Source organism: Nicotiana tabacum, chromosome 9, assembly GCF_000715075.1.
Source record: "Nicotiana tabacum cultivar K326 chromosome 9, ASM71507v2, whole genome shotgun sequence".
In the NCBI taxonomy this organism is placed as follows: Eukaryota; Viridiplantae; Streptophyta; class Magnoliopsida; order Solanales; family Solanaceae; genus Nicotiana; species Nicotiana tabacum.
Window position 1 is genome coordinate 94,599,697 of NC_134088.1, and position 18,336 is coordinate 94,618,032.

At 35.3% G+C, this 18,336-nt stretch overlaps 3 protein-coding genes across 3 annotated transcripts; 2 read left to right on the forward strand and 1 right to left on the reverse strand.

Annotated features, from left to right (window-relative positions):
- The first annotated feature begins 390 nt into the window (after window positions 1-390).
- On the forward strand, window positions 391-11,438 carry LOC107791184 (uncharacterized). The gene is made up of 3 exons (XM_075221872.1): window positions 391-734; window positions 9,600-9,927; window positions 10,987-11,438. The coding sequence occupies exons 1-3, from the start codon at window positions 584-586 to the stop codon at window positions 11,189-11,191; spliced, it is 684 nt and encodes a 227-aa protein (XP_075077973.1). The 5' UTR covers window positions 391-583; the 3' UTR covers window positions 11,192-11,438.
- On the reverse strand, window positions 741-9,578 carry LOC107804768 (uncharacterized). Its single transcript, XM_075221871.1, has 2 exons — window positions 4,933-9,578; window positions 741-4,843 (listed from the first exon to the last, which is right to left on the reverse strand). The coding sequence occupies exon 1, from the start codon at window positions 6,923-6,925 to the stop codon at window positions 5,321-5,323; it is 1,605 nt and encodes a 534-aa protein (XP_075077972.1). The 5' UTR covers window positions 6,926-9,578; the 3' UTR covers window positions 741-4,843; window positions 4,933-5,320.
- A 359-nt stretch (window positions 11,439-11,797) lies between the features above and the next one.
- Window positions 11,798-14,377, forward strand: LOC107791185 (glucan endo-1,3-beta-glucosidase 14-like). The gene is made up of 3 exons (XM_016613201.2): window positions 11,798-12,291; window positions 12,661-13,679; window positions 14,088-14,377. Exons 1-3 carry the CDS (start codon window positions 12,195-12,197, stop codon window positions 14,175-14,177), a joined length of 1,206 nt encoding a protein of 401 aa, XP_016468687.2. The 5' UTR covers window positions 11,798-12,194; the 3' UTR covers window positions 14,178-14,377.
- Window positions 14,378-18,336: the final 3,959 nt, after the last annotated feature.

Here is an 18,336-nt window from a genome sequence, read left to right on the forward strand (position 1 = left end):
TTATGCAGGAGGGGAGTTAAATTTCCGTACGTACAAGAGGGATTAGCAAAAGTTTGGTTTTTATATCAAACTAATATTGGATTTTTGGATTTCGGATCAAGATACAGTCACACCCTCTTTTATATATCCGTTCTATATTTCTATTTTGATCTAAAATAAGTGTTCTTTTACATTATCAAAAAGACATTAACTTTATTTTTCTAAAATTTATACTTATTTACATATTTCAAGGGGTTAAGTTAACAATATGTAAATTTAATTAATGGTAATTTAGTCAAAATATTTGTTTTATATGTTAGTATTTTGTTAAGAGATGTGCCAAAAGAAAAAAATAAAAAAATAATCGCTTATTACTTGAGGATAAGTATTGATAAAGTATATTAATTTGATGCAAACATAAAAAAGTAAAATTTACCCAACAAATTTCAAGTGAGAAAAAGATACAGTTCATCGGAAAAGAAAATCCCACAATTTTCCTCCCAAAAGCAGACAACAAATGCTTTAACACAGAAGTAATATAGGTAAATTTTAGGATCTCGAAAATAATTCAAGATTTAGAGTTGGGTGGTCGTGAATTAGGAAAATGGAAAGTGGGTTCAGCGCAGAAGATCTTTCCACAATCGGAGGCATTGCCACCGTATCACTCTTACATTCATTCATCCCTACGCATTGGTTGCCTTTCTCCATTGTTGGCAGAGCTCAGAAATGGACTCTCTCTCGTACCCTTCTTGTCAGTTAGTACCTACTCTTTTTTCTTTTTCTTTGCTTTTACATTTCTAGACTTTTTGCTGTAGATCTTGAAGATATGTGATTTGGGTTCTTGGGATTAGATGGGTAAATGCAGAAGAAATTGATAAAGTTTTGATTTTGATGGGTGGATTTGTTGGATTCTTGTATCTTGATGCTTGCAATGAGTGTTTCTATTGCTTTTTTAGTTTTGTTTTTTCGTGGGATTTGTTGATAGAATTGTATAAGCACAAAATGTAGATACACCTGAGATGAGATTATATTACAACATGTTGAACTTACTTCCACGGAAGCTTGGAACTTTTCAGCAATCAAGCTAGAGGAATTTGCACCTCGACATTTTATATGGATAAGTTGTATTAGCTGATTTCATTACTCTCTTCGAATGATCACTTTGGTGATTTATGGTTTGGAAATTTGCCTGAGCATCGTTCTGGGATTTTAAAACTTGCAGACGAGAGAAAACTTGGAGCACGTTCGGGTTAGTTGATTAAAAGTTGCTGACAAACATCAAGTGTTAGAAGCTGATTCTATAAAGGGAAAAGGGCCAAATATACCCCTTTACTTTCGGATATTGTCTACATTTAACCTCTGTTATACTATCCGGCCAAATTTATCCCTGCCGTTATACTATCCGGCCAAAATGTACCCCTACCATCACCAAACTTTTAAAAATTACCCTTGATCTATTAAGTAATTCAAAATCTCCAATTTCCTTTTATTTAAATCACTTGTTGTTCTTCTTGCTCCATTATTTCCAGAAATTACTATTGATGTGAATGCTAAAGGTACTAGATTATACAAATTATTTATGGAAATTTTTAATTACCAACGCACCCACTTCTTTTCTTGTGATAATGAGTTTGGAATTAGTTTAAAATTTTATTTATTTTTCAACCATATACACACCGTAGAATTTAGTGGGTCTATTTATTGTGTATTATATACAACTGATCATCATGTATGTACATGTATATTTGAATATATTTTGTTATTATCTGGTTAGTTTAGAATTCGATCGACTAACTTAAGAGTGCACAATATGTAGCATTTGATTAAAGCAAAGTTAAATTTGACAATGTAAAGTCTCCAAGGAACTTCAACTTCTATCACTAATACTTGCAAAGTCTCCATATCTTTGGTGCAACGAATTCATTAAAGATGAGGTGTTGTAAATACTTTTGAATTTTAGACAAGCTACCTAATTTAGATTATTCAATTTACTATACTTTGTTTACTAACCGATGTATTATTTTAATATTTTTTTTTCAATTAAGAAAACAGGTAAATGCCAATTATTTCGAAAATAGTGGATCATGAAGAAGAATAAGTGACTTAATTAAAATAATTTGGGAGATTCTGGGTCACCTGACGGACTAAGGGGTAATTTTTAAAAGTTTGCTGATGGTAGGGGTAAATTTGGCCGGATAGTATAACGATAGGGGTAAATTTGGCCGAATAGTATAACGGAGGTTAAATGTAGACAATATCCGAAAGTAGAGGGGTATATTTGACTCTTTTCCCTTTTATAAATAAATGATTTAAAGTTGCTGACAAGCATCAAGTGCTGAAAAACACTTTTAGGTGCTAAAGCTGATTTTTTAAATAAGCACTTACATGTTTAGATAGAAGTGGTGAAACTAATAATAAGAAGTATGCTTGGTAAAAAGGTGTTGATAAGCACTTTTTCTATTTAAAATGACTGATATATCCTTAAAGTTGTTAACAAAATGTAAGTTTAAAAGTATTTTTACATGGAAAAGGACGAATAGCGGTAATGGAATAAAGAATAGTTAGAAGTTCTTTTTTTCTAGGAAGATTATTTCGGAGATCACAATAAAATGAAAGTTTGGTCAAACCAAAAGTGCTTCTAAGCTGAAAATCCATAAGTTGTGGTGACTGACTTTTGCTTGATTTTGGCTTATACGCACTTTTGGTGTTTACGAAACGAGTAAATAAGCTAGAAAGTACTTATGAGCTAGTTTGACCAGCTTATAAACTTTGGACAGGAAAGTGATTTAAGCTCCTTATGATTTCGTATAACTAAAGGATCAAACCTGATTTTTTTTAGAGATGATCCCTTTGGGGCTAAGTAAAAGAAGTTTCATATCTCTCCAAATTTCGGTATCCTCTTTGAAGCATACATATTAGTTCTGATGTATTAAGCTTACTAAATCATTCTAAAGTAACCCAACATCCAATATGTGCAGTTGTCGAGGAAAGAAAATTGGGAATTTATAGGGAGAAGGATATAGCCCTGACTGATAAATTAACAGAAGGAAAACGAAATGCAACTCATCTTACGCTTAAACAGACTCCATTAGAGGGATTACCATGAAAACATGAGTATTATGTGGTGATAGCATGTTCTAGAAGGCGAATATTTAGCTAAAGGTAGTCATAGAAAGCCTCTTTTATCAGTATCATCTTCCACATATTCTATAGATGGCCTCGTGTCCTAGGTAGAAGAGGGATATGCAGTGTTTGTTCCGTATCATGCAGCTTCAGATTTATTCACCTTAAATTGTTGCAAAAATTAGTGATTTGCGCTGATTGTTGGTGGAAGACAGACTTAAAAGAGAGCTCACTAATGGAGAATATACCTTCTTTTCGCTTAAAAGAATGTTGATATTTGAATAAATGAAGTCTACTCTTCAAATATGTACTTTCCAATAGCATCAAAGAAAGGAGGAGGGGGGCTTGAAATATAATTGCTTTCCAGTAGCATCAAATAAAGGAGGAGGGGCGCTTGAAATGTAATTCCCATTCTTTCCTAATGCTTGGCGGGCATAGGAATTACGGTATTTAGATACACTTACCCCAAAAAATAAAAAAAGAGACATTCACATGGAGCTTTAGCTTTCCTATGACGTGATGTCAATTAAACGAAAAATTTGACAGTGTACCTGTTATTCGACATTTATGGTCATTGCAAAGGAGAAATAAGATGAATTTTTCCAGTTTGTTCTGGTGACATGATTGCTAGGTCCTTTTCTCGGGATATATCAATTTGCCGACTGGGTGAATCATTATTCAATTATTCTATCCTGCTTTCTCTATTTTTTCATAGGAATTTGATACTCCATGTATGTTTCTTATCATGTCCGCATAAGTTCATCTCCTTTGCAAAGTTTACCTTTCTAGTATAAAGGTGAAAGTAGTCAAATACATAAAGGTTAGTTGCTTTGAGAACTAAATTTAACTTGAATCAAGGAATGGAGAATTGATTTAATTGTTGTTGCAAACCATAGCTATAAGTTATATAACTTCAATCTAGGAATGCGCGGTGCCTTAATATAGATTCTCTACTTTTTGGTATACCTCTTGTATACCATAGCTTTTCCCATTTTTAATAAAATTATTTACCTCATTAAAAAAAAAAAAAGGAACAGACTGTGCCTCATCAAAAAAAAGTCTAGGAATGGATTGTGAAAATTTGCTCCAATATCATGTTGATTTAGAGCAGTGTTGTGAAGAGCGTGAAGCGAGAAAAAGCGACAAACCCCATTTCGCTTAAAGCGAGAAGCGAGAAGCGAAGCGCTCGCTTTTTTGAAGTGAAGCGAAATTTTAAAAAAAATAAAAAATAATATTGCATAGACAACACATGTAATTGTAAGCAAATGTTCAATACTTCAATATAAAAACTAAATAGTAGCATCAATTAAAGCACAAAATGAGCATCCTATTCTTCTACAAGATTGTCAAATTCTTGTATTCCACTATTATTATTATATAGCTCGTCATCTTCTTCAACTTCTTCTTCATCAACTAGGGACAAAGTAGCTGCCTCTTTTCCCTTCCTCTGTGAACTTGAAGTTGAGGTACTCCCTCTCAAACCATAAATCCTCTCCCCAATTCCACGCGCCTCCGCAACATCACCCCAAGTGAAATCAGAAGTTTCCTCAAATACTTCTTCATCTGCATGATCTTCCGGGACTCCAGTTAGCCATTCATTAGCATCATCGATGCTGTCCAAACTAATTGGATCAATTACATTGCGAGCGTTGTAACGACGCCTCAATGTTCTATTGTACTTAATGAATACTAGATCATTGAGACGCTTCAAGGTTAGTTTGTTCCTTTTTTTGGTATGAATCTGCAAATAATAAGTAATTAGTAAGTTTAGGACAATTGAGATATAATTTAATTATCTCAATATACTAAATCTTTCTTCTTAGTTCTTACATGTTCAAACACGCTCCAATTCCTTTCACACCCGGATGAGCTACATGTTAGACTTAGAACCTTGATGGAAAACTTTTGTAAATCCAGAGTGGAATGGCCATATTGCTTCCACCATTCAACTGTAGAAGTAGAACAAATTTTCAAAACATAATATTGATAAAGAAATAACTTATTAACTATAAAACAACATATAAGCACTCGCTCACCTGGTGACTTCGTCTTTCTTTGTCTAATCGCCATGTTTTTTCCAAAAAGTTGCTCAGCGTTCCTATAAATACTAAATTGCTCTGTTATTTTATCTTGCACGGATTCTTCAGATATCAACTTCTCAATACATTCATAGTATCCATTCCACAAAGGTTCATCTCCTAGAATCCTTTCTTCATTGTCATAAAACAGCATGCAAAGGGCTATGAAGCTTACTATCCCACCTTTTATCTATGATCTCAAAGACTCTTTTGTATTTTCTTTGATCACTAAACGAGACTTGAATAGCCTCCTTTGCCCTATCCATTGCTTCGTACAGGTAGCCCATTGGTGGCCTTTGCTCCCCATCCACCAAACGAAGCACTTTAACTAAAGGACCACCAATCTTCAATGCATGAACCACATTATTCCAGAATGAAGGAGAAAGTATAATATCTGCAGATTCTCTCCCTCGAGCTTCCTTTCCATAGGCACTGTTAGTGTACTCATCTGAAACAAACAACTTCTTCAAATTGCTTTTTTGCTCATACATCCTATGTAAAGTCAAGAAAGCAGTAGCAAATCTTGTCTTTGCAGGTTTCACCAAGCTTCTTTGTTTAGTGAATCTCTTCATCATATTCAATAACAAAGGCCTTTGAACAATATAGGAATGCACTCTAATTGCCTGATTAAAGATTGAACTAAAGGGTCTTTCCTTGAAAATGTCACCAAAGATCAAATTAATGGAATGTGCTGCACACGGAGTCCAATAAATATGCGGGTACCCAGCAGACATCAAATCGCCAGCTTTAACATTTTCACTGGCGTTGTCCGTGACAACTTGAACAACATTTTCTGCTCCAATAGAGTCTATTGTACTCTTGAACAAAGAGTACATTTTGGTTGAATCAGTCGAAGAGTCGCTTGCATCAACGGACTCAAGAAACAGGCTTCCCTTAGGAGAATTCACCAAGATATTGATGATCATTTTTCCATTTCTCGCCGTCCACTTATCCATCATAATGGAACAATCAAACTTGTTCCATTCTACTTTGTGCTCCTCCACGATTTTGTTCACCTCTGCCACCTCTTTTTTTAGATATGGCCCTCTAACTTCATGATATGTTGGAGGCTTCATTCCTGGACCATATTGGCCTACGGCCTCAATAAAAGCAGAAAAAGTGTCAGTATAATTAACACAATTAAAAGGAAGACCTGCATCATACATCCACCGCGCAAACATTGTAATTGCACGATCCCTCAAAATCGTTTTGGCATCAATTTGAGGATTACCACCTTTTCCTTCCTTATCTCCAGATTTTTGCGAGAAGTAACAATCCATAGGACCTTTGGTCTTGCCAGTAGATCCACAACTAGAAGACATTGGTTGCATCCTTCCCCGCTTTTGTGATTTTGGTGGAAGCGACGAAGCATCGTCACCTTCTTCTGTTTCATCATCGTCATCAAGATTATACAGTTCTTGTTCATGAATCAGTTGAGTCTTTATACTCTTTTTATGAAGGAATGCTTTCAAATCTTCCTTCACATGCGACGGAACTTTAGGAGAAGATGCGACATTTGGATCACCGCCGATTAGATGCGCTTTTTGACGATAGATTCCTCCATTTGAAATCTTGTCACAAAAAAGACATCTAATTGCCATCTTGTTGGTCTCGCAAACTCTTTCAGAGTAAGCCCAAGCCGGATCTTTCCTATCTTCTTTTGGCGCCATTAAAAGAACAACTACATAACACATAAGAAAGGCAATAAGAACTAAGAATAAACTATAAAGGATATAAAAAATCATAGGAATTCTCTGACAATAACTGGAAAAATTGGGCAGTAAAATTCTGGAAAAAATTCGCCAGCATTTCGCTGCTTTTTGTCGTTTAGAAAGAAAAAGAATAAGAAGAAGAAGAAGAAGAAGAAGAATGGAAATCAGAAGTTCAGAACATACCTGTTGAAGTCTTGAACTAGTAGTTGAAGAAGAAGAAGAAGAACAACCCTAGTTGATGATTTGAGATTCTTTCAGAAATCAGAAGTAGATGAAGAAGTCGCTGCTGTTGGAAGTTGAAGAATACTAGTCGCTGTTGTTGAAGATCAGTGTTTAATCCAAAAAACTTGTTTTTAATAAAATAGGGTTGGGTATTTTAATACAGAGAAGCGGACGCTTCTTCTCTTCGCTTCGCTTTCCCCGCTTCTCGCTTTTTATAGAGAAGCGGTCGCTTTTACTGACCTGGGTCGCTTCAGCAAGCTGAAGCGCTGCCTTTCACGCTTCGCCTCGCTTCATCGCTTTAAGCGATGAAACGAGCGCTTTTTTAAACACTGATTTAGAGCAGGTGTGCCCACAGCTTTTCTTGATCTTTTGCAAGTCAGATTGGAAGTTTTTCTTGCATTGTTGTTTGGTGTTCCTAATCACTTGTGGATTATAGCTTCATTGTTCTTTATTTTTCGAGTGTTAAGCTGCTTCTTAGGTTGAAAACGTTATGTGGGTCAAATATATTCATGTCTTAAGCTTCAATGATCTTTGTTATGATCAATATCAGCTCTTCTCGTTTAATCAGTGGACAGTCTCTGTGTGTGTATATTCATCAATTCGAGCTCCATCGGATGTAGAGATGTTTACTTCAATCTTTTGCCCTATTAATCTTAGGTTACATCTTCATGAACCTTGAGACAGGCAGATTAATAGGAGTTACAATTTGCTGATAAGCCTTATTAAATTTTGAGTTTATACTGAATAGTAAAATTAGATCATGATACATTTGGGTTTTGACAACTAGATGCTTGCAGCTCCTAATAGTGGCAAATAAAGTAGAGTATATATTGGTGCATTTCTCATTTGCACTTAAATTCATGCTAACAATACTCACATATGTGAGAGCACCCAAGGGTGTTGCGTAATGATCAATGTAGTGGGAGGAGAACTATGAGGTCTCAGGTATCCCAACGGAGGCAAAAAAACACTAGGTGATTTCTTCCTATCCGTCTAAGCTTTGGTGGGACGAGTTACCCAATACTTGTGCTAGTGGGAGGTAGCATGTGCCCGGTGGAATAGTCGAGGTGCGCACAAGTTGGGTCGGACACCACCATCAAAAAGAAAATACTGAGCTGTTTTAGAAAGACAAAGTTAAGATACAAAGTGAATGCACAAGCAATTGCTTTGTGTTTTGATCGGTCTGGTTTAGATGCATGAATCATTTCCTTAATTCACAAAATCTTCTACAACTGCAGTTATTCGATTATTTGACCCTAGAGTTTATGAATTGTAGTATGCATGTGATTAGCCATCAAAAAGAAATTGTAGTAAGTGTGTGCTTCAGCTACTTATAGCAATGGCGATACCTAATTTAAAAAAAATCTTCTTGAGCATCACTTAGTGCAGCTCAGAGAAACATGCATGACTTGATTGCTAAAAAGTTGCTGCTAAAACCTATTCCCTGTGAAGTATTATATGACATTGCCTCCTTTTTATCCTTCTTCTTTCAGGTAGTTTTAGTTTCATCCAAAAGTCATGCATCTAGGTTTAAGTGTGAGTATACTCTTTTGTTTTCGTTATTAAAAAAAAACACCTTCAAGATCCTTGTTGCACCCCTGTCGATCTGACAGGATTTGTGTGTGGATGTGTGATCCGCATTGGATTTGTTCGACCTAACTTGAATGCTTTGACCACACCTATGGCCAAGACGTATAGGTTCATTGGGGTTTTGGTTTGACTTTGGGTTTATGTCACACATAAAGTACTAGAACACTTGTTATTGTACGAGATAACTTACGGATAAAGTAAGTGTTTTCAAAGAATTTACTTATACTAGTTTTAACTTAATAACTTCAGTTAATTGTCAAAATATATACTTATATATGTCGTAATACGCATTTATTGGTTGGTTGTCTTAACACCCCTATCCACATGCCTATCCATATCCTTGAACCCTGAGATTTAGGTTATGACAAATCTGACTTCTAGATCCGCACTTGTGTCGGGTGACCACACCGGTATCCGAGCAACATAGGTTTTAGATCCTTGTCTTATTTTTTTTGAAGTTATTGAATTTATGGAGATGATAAATTTGAGTTGCACAACTGAAAGTGCATATTTTCTCTAATACTAAAAGATTTGGAGTGATTCAAGAGTTTTATACTCCTTTCGTCCTAGCTGTTTGATTATTTAACCTAGTTAGTATTCCGAAAGTCATGCAACGTCTTCTTTGGACACAATTTTGTCAGATATTTTTCTTGAAAATTGTAACTTAAAAAATTTGGCTTCGTACTACTTTTATGTATTTCAAATATGTTAGTTTTTCCAAAAAAAAAAAGAAATTTTTTTTTTTTTCAGAAATCAACACAAGATTAGTCAATTAGACACTAAAGTCAAGTATTCTTTGCGATGGAGGGAGTACCTCAAAAGCACTATAATTCGTTTAAAGTACCTGGATTTTGATTCATGCATGTGATACTTATTTGACTGCTCTTGTGCACAGCTGCATTTGGAGCAGTATTACATGTAATATCCACTTCAATTCTTGGCATAACGGCAGTAACAATAACAAACACAATTGCTGGCGAGGAAACAGTGCACAAACTGGCTTCTCTTTTGCTTATTGTTCTTGGTGGTAGTTATGTAATCTTGTTTCTTCGCGGAAAGGGCGGTCACTGCCACTCACACAATCAACCTATGGAGAAAATGGCCGTAGCAGGGCTTATCCTTGTTCCTGCGTTGTCTCCTTGTGCAACCACTCTCCCTGTTTTTCTTGCTGTTGGAAACTCAAAATCCATGATGGTGCTTGCCATCATAGTTCTGTTATTCAGGTACTCTTGTTTCTAAATTTCTACTACTAAACTTTGCATATAGGTGGATTACATACTCTTTTTGTTGCTTTTTCTTTTGGAAAAATGTAAGGTTACTCTGGAGAAAGAGTAGAAGCAAAATAACTTGATCTTATTAGAGAAAAGAAAAGGATATGGAATAAGGGGGTGGGAGGAAGTAGTGGGTTTAGATGGTGGTATGTCCCTTTAGCTTGATCCTTTATCTATGCCACCCTTGCTTCGGTCGATCATGGGGTTTCCCTCTGTCAAGAATCCAGAGAAGACCACAGTTATCAATAAAAAGTGCTTATTTCAGTGACTGCCATCTATGTTACGTAGACTCTCCAAAATGCCGCCGCACCCGTGTCGGATCCTCAAATTTGTACTATTTTTGGAGGATCCGACACACAACCGGCAACATTTTCGAAGAGTCCGAGCAACATGACCTACCATTGACTAGTGCTTGATGTTTTGTGGACTGTGAGAAGTGGTGACTGTATGTTATTCCTTATCATGAGGGGAGCTGTGCTTCACCTTAAATACGAGGATGCTAGTGTTTTAGTTTTTCATTCCTTCAACCTTCATCCAAAATCCGTTTGGACCAGTCCGCTGTAAACTGCTAAACTTTCAGAAAGTACCTCTGTGAGAATTTTAGTAATGGAATTACTGCTCCAGGCTGCCATCGTGAAATTTAGCTATATTGCGCGAACTTTTCAAAATGTTGCTGAACCCGTGTCGGATCCCTCCGAAAATACACTACTTTTGGAGGATCCGACACGCACCCCCGACCATTTCGGAAAGTCCGAGCAACATAGAAATTTAGTACCTCCGGTGGTTGATAACTTGATATACAGTATACTTCTAAATTTTCCCTTTCTTACAATGAAAGCCCGTTCACGCTGGTTGAATTTATTGATATCTATGTTTTTCTTATCTGTAGCTCCTTTATCAAAATGGCCATTTAAACTCTCATTAGATTTGCGGACTACCATCCCAGTGCGGGACATTTTTGATTAATCCAAATTTCCTGATACTTAATGTAAGTTGATACTTCACTTGCAGCACCATAACTGTGATGACCTCACTGGTGGCTCTATCATTTTACGGTGCAAGTCAACTCAAGTTTCACTGGGTGGAACGCTATGACAAGCTCCTCGTCGGTTCAGTGCTAAGTTTGGTTGGTATTTTGACCCTTATTTTTCACGATCACGATGGAGAAGTAGGTTCTGCAGGAGGTCATGTGCACAGAAAACTCATTGTGCTATAAGGATCGGTCTTCAACCAATAAATCTTAGTGCATATTTACCTCAACTTAAGAAAAGCATGTACAAACACTCTTTTTTTTGTTCCAGTTGTGTAATTAATGAGAGCTCGAGGTTATGACTATTATGTTAAACAATCTTTACTTAAACGTAGTAGTTTCCTCTAACAACAGTTCATGCTACACTGAAAAGGAGGAACTGGTGTGTGGCATTTGCTTCATTTAATTAGTTTTCTGGTTTTCTTTTCTTAAGTATGTTTTGATCTAGCAGTTAAAATGGGGACACATTTTGATCTTGCACAAAAGTTTGAGGATAAATTTACATATTTTCGCATCGAATGAAATAGGTGAAAAACTACTGGAGTTCACATTTCAAAGTAGGGTGATTTTTCTTATTTGCTCAAGTTTTGCACTGGTGGAAGATAGCAAGTATTCGACAAAATAGTCCAGGTATAGATAAATTAGCTCAAACGTTACTGTTATAAAATTGTTTTTTTGTTAATACAGCTTCTCTATGTTGAAAGACAAGCATTAAACGACATATTACAATAGCTATTCTAGCAGTCACAGCGACCAGATTGTGAAAGACAACCTTTTTGATGGATTCTAATTAGTTCTACTTATAATAATCTTTTAGAAGCAAAAAACTTTCCAAATTTAAAAAAAAAAAAAAAAATTGAACAAAAAACATTGATAGTAGAAGGGCCCACCCCAGGTATAAGGAAAGATTGATCACAAAAGTTAGGAATAAATTCTTAAAAAGAACCAAACATGGTTGTATACCAAAGAAACCATAAGTTGCCTTGCCATGACAATTCGTCTTTAACCTAAGGTTTGGAATCTTTGTTTGGTTTTGTGTATGAGCTATGTCATGGCCCTAAGAGGAAGCATTGTATCCCAAATACTAAAGAGGTTGCCCAATTTTGCTGCCAATTCTATGTTACTACTAATACTACAAACCTATCAAATGGACAATTAATATTAGCCATTAAGCATCTATATTCTACCAATGGAATGTATTTCTTCTTCACTAATTATTGTTAATCCTTTCAAGATTATGGCCTCTTCTTCCTTCATCTTCCTTTGGTTCATTCTTCTCTTTAATGGTAGGTCTATACTCTTGAGTTCGTCATGGGTTTTATTTAATTAAGACGTTTTGTTATTTTAGCTTGGTTCTTGCATGTTGTTAGTTCTTTAATTAGTGATAGCTAACAGTTTATGGTAAGAAAAAACGTTTGACTCTTGAAATTTGAACTGCATCACATAAATTCGGACAGAGCCAACATAACTTTTAGTACTTTTTATTTTATATTTTTGGATGAATAATATAATATTGGTTTGAAATGAGTTTAAAACATGATCAATTTATATATAGTTGACACCTAACTTATTGCGGTTGAGGCATAATCTGACTTACTGTTATTGTAACTTTAATATGTTGTTGAGTTAATTTCTTTCTTCTTGTTGTTGGACAGCTTCAATAGCACATGCATTCACAGGCACATATGGGGTAAACTATGGAAGAGTATCAGACAATATCCCATCACCCGAAGACGTCGTAAAACTTCTCAGGACAAACAAGATCAAGAACATCAGAATCTACGACGCAGATCACAGAGTTCTGAACGCTTTCAAAGGTTCAGGGATCGAAATCAACGTATGTCTTCCCAATGAATTACTTAAAGATATAAGCGTGAACGAAGCTCTAGCTCTGGAATGGATAAAATTGAACGTTCAACCGTTCCTTCCCGATACCTCAATCCGAGGTATCGCGATTGGAAATGAGATACTAGGTGGTGATATAGAAATATCAGAAGCTCTAGTCCCTGCTTGTAAAAATGTGTACCGTGCACTAAAAAGGTTGCATTTAGCAGATTTAATTGAAGTTTCAAGCCCACATTCTGAGGCAGTTTTTAACAGCACTTATCCACCTTCAGCTGGTGCATTTAAAGAAAGTCTCATGCCATATTTAGGACCACTTTTGCACTTTTTTAACCAAATTGGATCACCTTTTTACATTAATGCATATCCATTTTTGGCCTACAAATTTGATCCTATTACAATTAATGTTAACTATGCACTATTCCAACCAAATGCTGGAATTGATGATCCAAAGACAAACTTGCATTATGACAACATGTTTGATGCTATGGTTGATGCATCTTATGTTGCCTTAGAGAAACTTGGGTACAAGAAAATGCCGGTAATAGTGTCCGAGACAGGTTGGGCGTCCAAAGGGGATGACAATGAAGCGGGTGCAAATGTTAAGAATGCCAAAACTTATAATTTTAATTTGCATAAAAGGTTGATGTTGAAGAAAGGTACACCTTATAGGCCAAAAATGGTGGTCAAAGGTTATGTGTTTGCATTGTTTAATGAAAATTTGAAACCTGGGCCAACCTCTGAGAGAAATTTTGGATTGTTCAATCATGATGGAAGTATTGCTTATGATATTGGATTTAAAGGACTTGTGCCTTCTTCTGCATCCTCAAAGGTATGTTTTCTTTACATGATTAATCCATTGTCACTTTCAAAATGTAATTATTATTTTTTCTTTATGTATTGGTATCCGAAGCAACTGGCGCGACTCATTGGAGTTGCGTCACATAGGGCTAAATAAAGGGATAACGCTCCCTAAAAGGAGTTTCTCCATTCTAAAAATTCGAGTCTGAGATGTCTGATCATTAAGAGTGGAGGAATCTCATTTATCCCGCTGTACTCTTTGGCGGTCAGCCAAAATAATTGTTACCTTTATGTCAATATGGTTGTTCTAATTATTTAACCAAACTCAAACATAAATTCTGGTTATCAAATTAGTAGGAAAAGTTGAAAGCTAAAAGTACAAGTTTTTAACTTTATTTTTCTCTATCATTATATATTGATTTGTTTTTTGTTTTGTCAGGACTCTATACTACGAGGGAGGTATTTGAGTTCCAAATCGTTACTTCTTGTGGCATGTGCGACAATTCTGCTTCTGTTCACAGAACTATGACCTAACAACATCTGAGAATGGTACCACTGCCTCCACACATATTCTTAGTCGTTATTTGAAAGTATTGGAAGAAATTGTAGTCACGAATTTGTATAAATAGTTTTCAGTTAATTCAATTTGCCATTCATCACTAGTACCTGTTGATTGATGATTGGATGTCAATATATATATTTTTTGGCCACTTAATGGCTAATCACATATTGCGATTGCCAATTTTTATAGTTTAATGGTATTGATGATGATATCTTTGGCATAATATATGTTCGCTTGAAACCGGTCAATTGATTTTTTGACTCTTTAGAAACTTATTTTTAGTTTAATGATTCTATTTTTTTTTTTATACATGTGAGATTTACTTTTACACGTAAGAGATCTGTCTTTTACATATAAGAGATCTAAGAAGGTCATTTTCTTAAATTCAAAATTATAAAAGCACATGATGTACAAATAGCACGCTTGAAACTCGCGTTTTCTTCCTAGTAATTAAGCCTTCGTTTTACAAATTCTTCAAATGTTGATGATAGAAAATTGAATTTTGATTGTTCCTCATTGTAACAAGTTGAATGAACAAGAATTTCTATATCAAGCACATATCATGCAACTTTTTACCCAAATAGAACTAACGTGGAAATATAAAGTAAATTGTAAGGAAACTTTAAGATGGGTAAGTTGTAGGTTTATTGGTATAGAAATCAAAAAACAAATTTTATACCATAAAAGCTAGTATGACGCAAAGTTGAGTATTGAACTTCGCCAACGTTTATATCGACAACCCCTTAACTTGATATTATTTTTCATTTAAACCCCTTAGTTTTGGATTTTACATATTGAACAAATCATGTTGTCGAAAATGTACTTATTAAATACAGATTTGTTAACATGGAAAAAACTATGTCTTGTCAGTTGTCACTTGTATCGAATGCGTAAAATTAAGGGTTAGGTTACGTACATCTAAGTCCATTCTAAATTTTTAGCTTGAACAACTATTGTTCTTTTTGTTTAATTTTTTAATTAACCATAATTGAATAGGAAGGGTAACTGGTTTTTAACTCTGGTTCGAGGTATGATTTTTACCACTTTTTAAGACATCTTTAAATTAACCATAATCTCGTTATGCGTTCACATGGATTCATGCAAAGCTTTCCATTTGTAATCTATTATTTTCTCTTTTGAGCTTTGTAATATGGCCAAATTTTCATGACATTTGCCATGACATAATATCCATTATAACAATTTTGTGGTTCATGACATTTGCCACGACATAATAACAAATTTGTGGATCATGACATTTGCCATGATATAATATCCATTATTAGGCCAAGGATTTCTTGCTATAAATAGAGGTGTTTCTCCTCATTTGTAAACACACAAATTCAAGAGCTTTTCACTCTTGCCTTTCTTTCTCCTCCTTTATTTCATTATAGAGTATTTTGTAAGAGAGTGAGTGTTGGGAAACACTTGTGTGAACCCTTTCTTTGGAGTGATCTTGTGAGATTATTCTCTTGGAGTATTTGGTAATTAGAGTATTTACTCTAATTTTGTACTCTCTTTTGTACTCTTGTTGGTATAGTGAAATTACTTCTCTCCGCTTGTGGATGTAGGTCACCTTGACCGAACCACGTTAAATTTGTGTCTTATTTATCTTCTTTAATTGTCGTTATTATCAACTTGCATTGTCTTTGTTATTATCATTATAACGTTGTTTGGCTAAATTTCGCACTACCCGATTTTCCGATCCTAACAAATTGGTATCAGAGCCAGATCTAACCGGGTTAGTTTAAAAAGCTAAAATGACTCTAACAAAGTCTTACGTTGAGAAATTTGACCGAAGTGCAAACTTCGGAATGTGGCAATTAAAGATGAAAGCTATCCTAATTCAGGATGGCCTAGATTTGGCACTGCAAGGAAAGGAGAAGATGCCGGATAAAATGACGGACGAGGAGTTTGCCGTCATAGACAAAAAGGCAAAAGCAAGTATTATTTTAAATCTTTCAAATGGGATTTTGCGTGAAGTTGCAGCAGAAAGCTCAGCCAAAGGCATATGAGAAAAGCTTAAAACCCTATATATGAAAAGAACAGTATAAAATAGGCTTTACCTAAAGCAAAAACTCTACACTTTTCGTATGGCTGAAAGTACCTTTATACTTATACATCTTGATACTTTTGATTCTCTTCTTATGGATTTAAGTAACATAGATGCTGAAATCAAAGATGGGGATCAAGCTGTGTTATTGCTTGTTTCCTTACCCCAGTCGTTTAAACATATAAGAGATCCTATGCTTTATAGAAAGGGTAATATCTCTTATAAAGATATCAAATCTATTTTGAAATCAAAAGAACAAATAGATAGAGATATTACTGGGAAAACTAGTGGGAACCAAGGGGAATGCTTATTCATAAGAGGTAGATCCAATAAGAAAGATTCAAGTAGTGAGAAACCTAAATCAAGGTCAAAATCCAGATACAGAAATGTCATGTGCAAATATTGTCATAAGAAAGGTCACATTATTTCTGAATGCTTTAAATTGAAAAATAAAGAAAAGCATACAGAAAACAAAAATGAGCACAAAAATACTAACACTGCCGAAGCAAGAGTAGCTGCTGATGAGACTGAGGGAACTATTTTTTTAGCAACTAATAATAGTTTCAAATCGAACAATGAGTAGATTTTAGATTCGGGTTGTTCTTATCATATGTGTCCTAGTCGGGATTTATTTACCACATATGAATCTATTGGAGGTGGAGTTATCTTGATGGGCAACAATGCTGCCTGCAAAGTTATTGGAGAAGGTACAATCCGAATCAAAATGCACGATGGTGTGGTGAGAACTCTCACCGATGTTAGATATGTTCCTGACTTGAAGAAAAATTCCATCTCTTTGGGCACTCTAGAATCTCTTGGGTGCAAGTACACAAGTGAAGATGGAGTTTTGAAAATTTCTCATGGTGCTCTTGTGATCATGAAAGCACGCAGATCTGGTACGTTGTATACTCTTTTGGGATTTACTGTTACAGGTACTACTGCAGTTTCAATATCAGATAAATCAGATTCTGACATTATCAAATTGTGGCATATGCGATTGGGGCATATGAGTGAAAAAGGTCTTTCCATCCTCAGCAAAAGAGGTCTCTTATGTGGCCAAAGTACAAAAAATATGGAGTTTTGTGAACATTGTGTGTTCGGAAAGCAGAAAAGAGTCAGCTTCAAATCTCCAACGATTCATAGAACAAAAGGTACTTTGGATTACATTCATTCAGATCTTTGGGGTCCTTCACGTACCCCATCAAAAGGTGGTGCCAGGTATATGTTAACTTTCATTGATGATTATTCAAGGAAAGTTTGGGTTTATTTCCTGAAAAATAAAAGTGATGTTTTCTTAAATTTCAAACAATGGAAAGTTTTGATTGAGAAGCAAACAGGAAAACAGGTTAAGCGGCTTAGAACAGATAATGGCTTGAAATTTTGTAATGATGAATTCAACGAATTTTGCAAGAATAAAGGAATTGCTCGACATCGTACTGTGAGAATGACACCTCAGCAAAATAGTGTGGCAGAAAGGATGAATAGAACTCTTTTGGAAAGGGATCGTTGCATGATTTCAAATGCTGGGTTGACAAACGCCTTTTGGAAAGAAGCTATCTCTACAGCTTATTATATTGTCAACTGAGCTCCTTCTGCACCTTTGAACTTTAAGACTCCAAAGGAAATGTGGTCAGGTACTCCTGCTAATTATTCTGATTTAAACATATTTGGTTGCCCTGCATACATGCATGTAAATGATGAAAAATTAGAGCCAAAGGCTAAAAAGCATATTTTCCTTGGGTATGCATCTGGGGTGTAAGGATACCGACTATGGTATCCTGATCCCACGATACCAAAATTTATAATTAGCAGAAATGTAACCTTTGATGAATCCTCTATGTTACATTCTAGAAAAGAGTCTTCTAGTTCTTGTAATACAGATAAAGGAAAGAGTACACAGAACCAGGTGGAGATTGAGATTGACATTCCTTCTGAGCCAAGCTCATCAACTTTGGAACAAAATACAGTTGAAACTCCTGAAGTTGAGACATAAGCTGAAATTCCTGAAGTTGAGACTCCTGAAGTTGAACCAGAAGAAGAGGAGTATTCTATAGCCAAACATAGACCAAGAAGATA

Excerpts from the sequence above, each read along its gene's own strand:
- LOC107791184 (XM_075221872.1), top strand. The coding sequence starts at position 584 with ATGGAAAGTGGGTTCAGCGCAGAAGATCTTTCCACAATCGGAGGCATT. Across the intron at positions 735-9,599 it reads CTCTCGTACCCTTCTTGTCA|CTGCATTTGGAGCAGTATTA; the intron begins GTTAGTACCTAC and ends TCTTGTGCACAG. Across the intron at positions 9,928-10,986 it reads ATCATAGTTCTGTTATTCAG|CACCATAACTGTGATGACCT; the intron begins GTACTCTTGTTT and ends CTTCACTTGCAG.
- LOC107804768 (XM_075221871.1), bottom strand. The coding sequence starts at position 6,925 with ATGATTTTTTATATCCTTTATAGTTTATTCTTAGTTCTTATTGCCTTT.
- LOC107791185 (XM_016613201.2), top strand. The coding sequence starts at position 12,195 with ATGGAATGTATTTCTTCTTCACTAATTATTGTTAATCCTTTCAAGATT. Across the intron at positions 12,292-12,660 it reads GTTCATTCTTCTCTTTAATG|CTTCAATAGCACATGCATTC; the intron begins GTAGGTCTATAC and ends GTTGTTGGACAG. Across the intron at positions 13,680-14,087 it reads CTTCTTCTGCATCCTCAAAG|GACTCTATACTACGAGGGAG; the intron begins GTATGTTTTCTT and ends TTGTTTTGTCAG.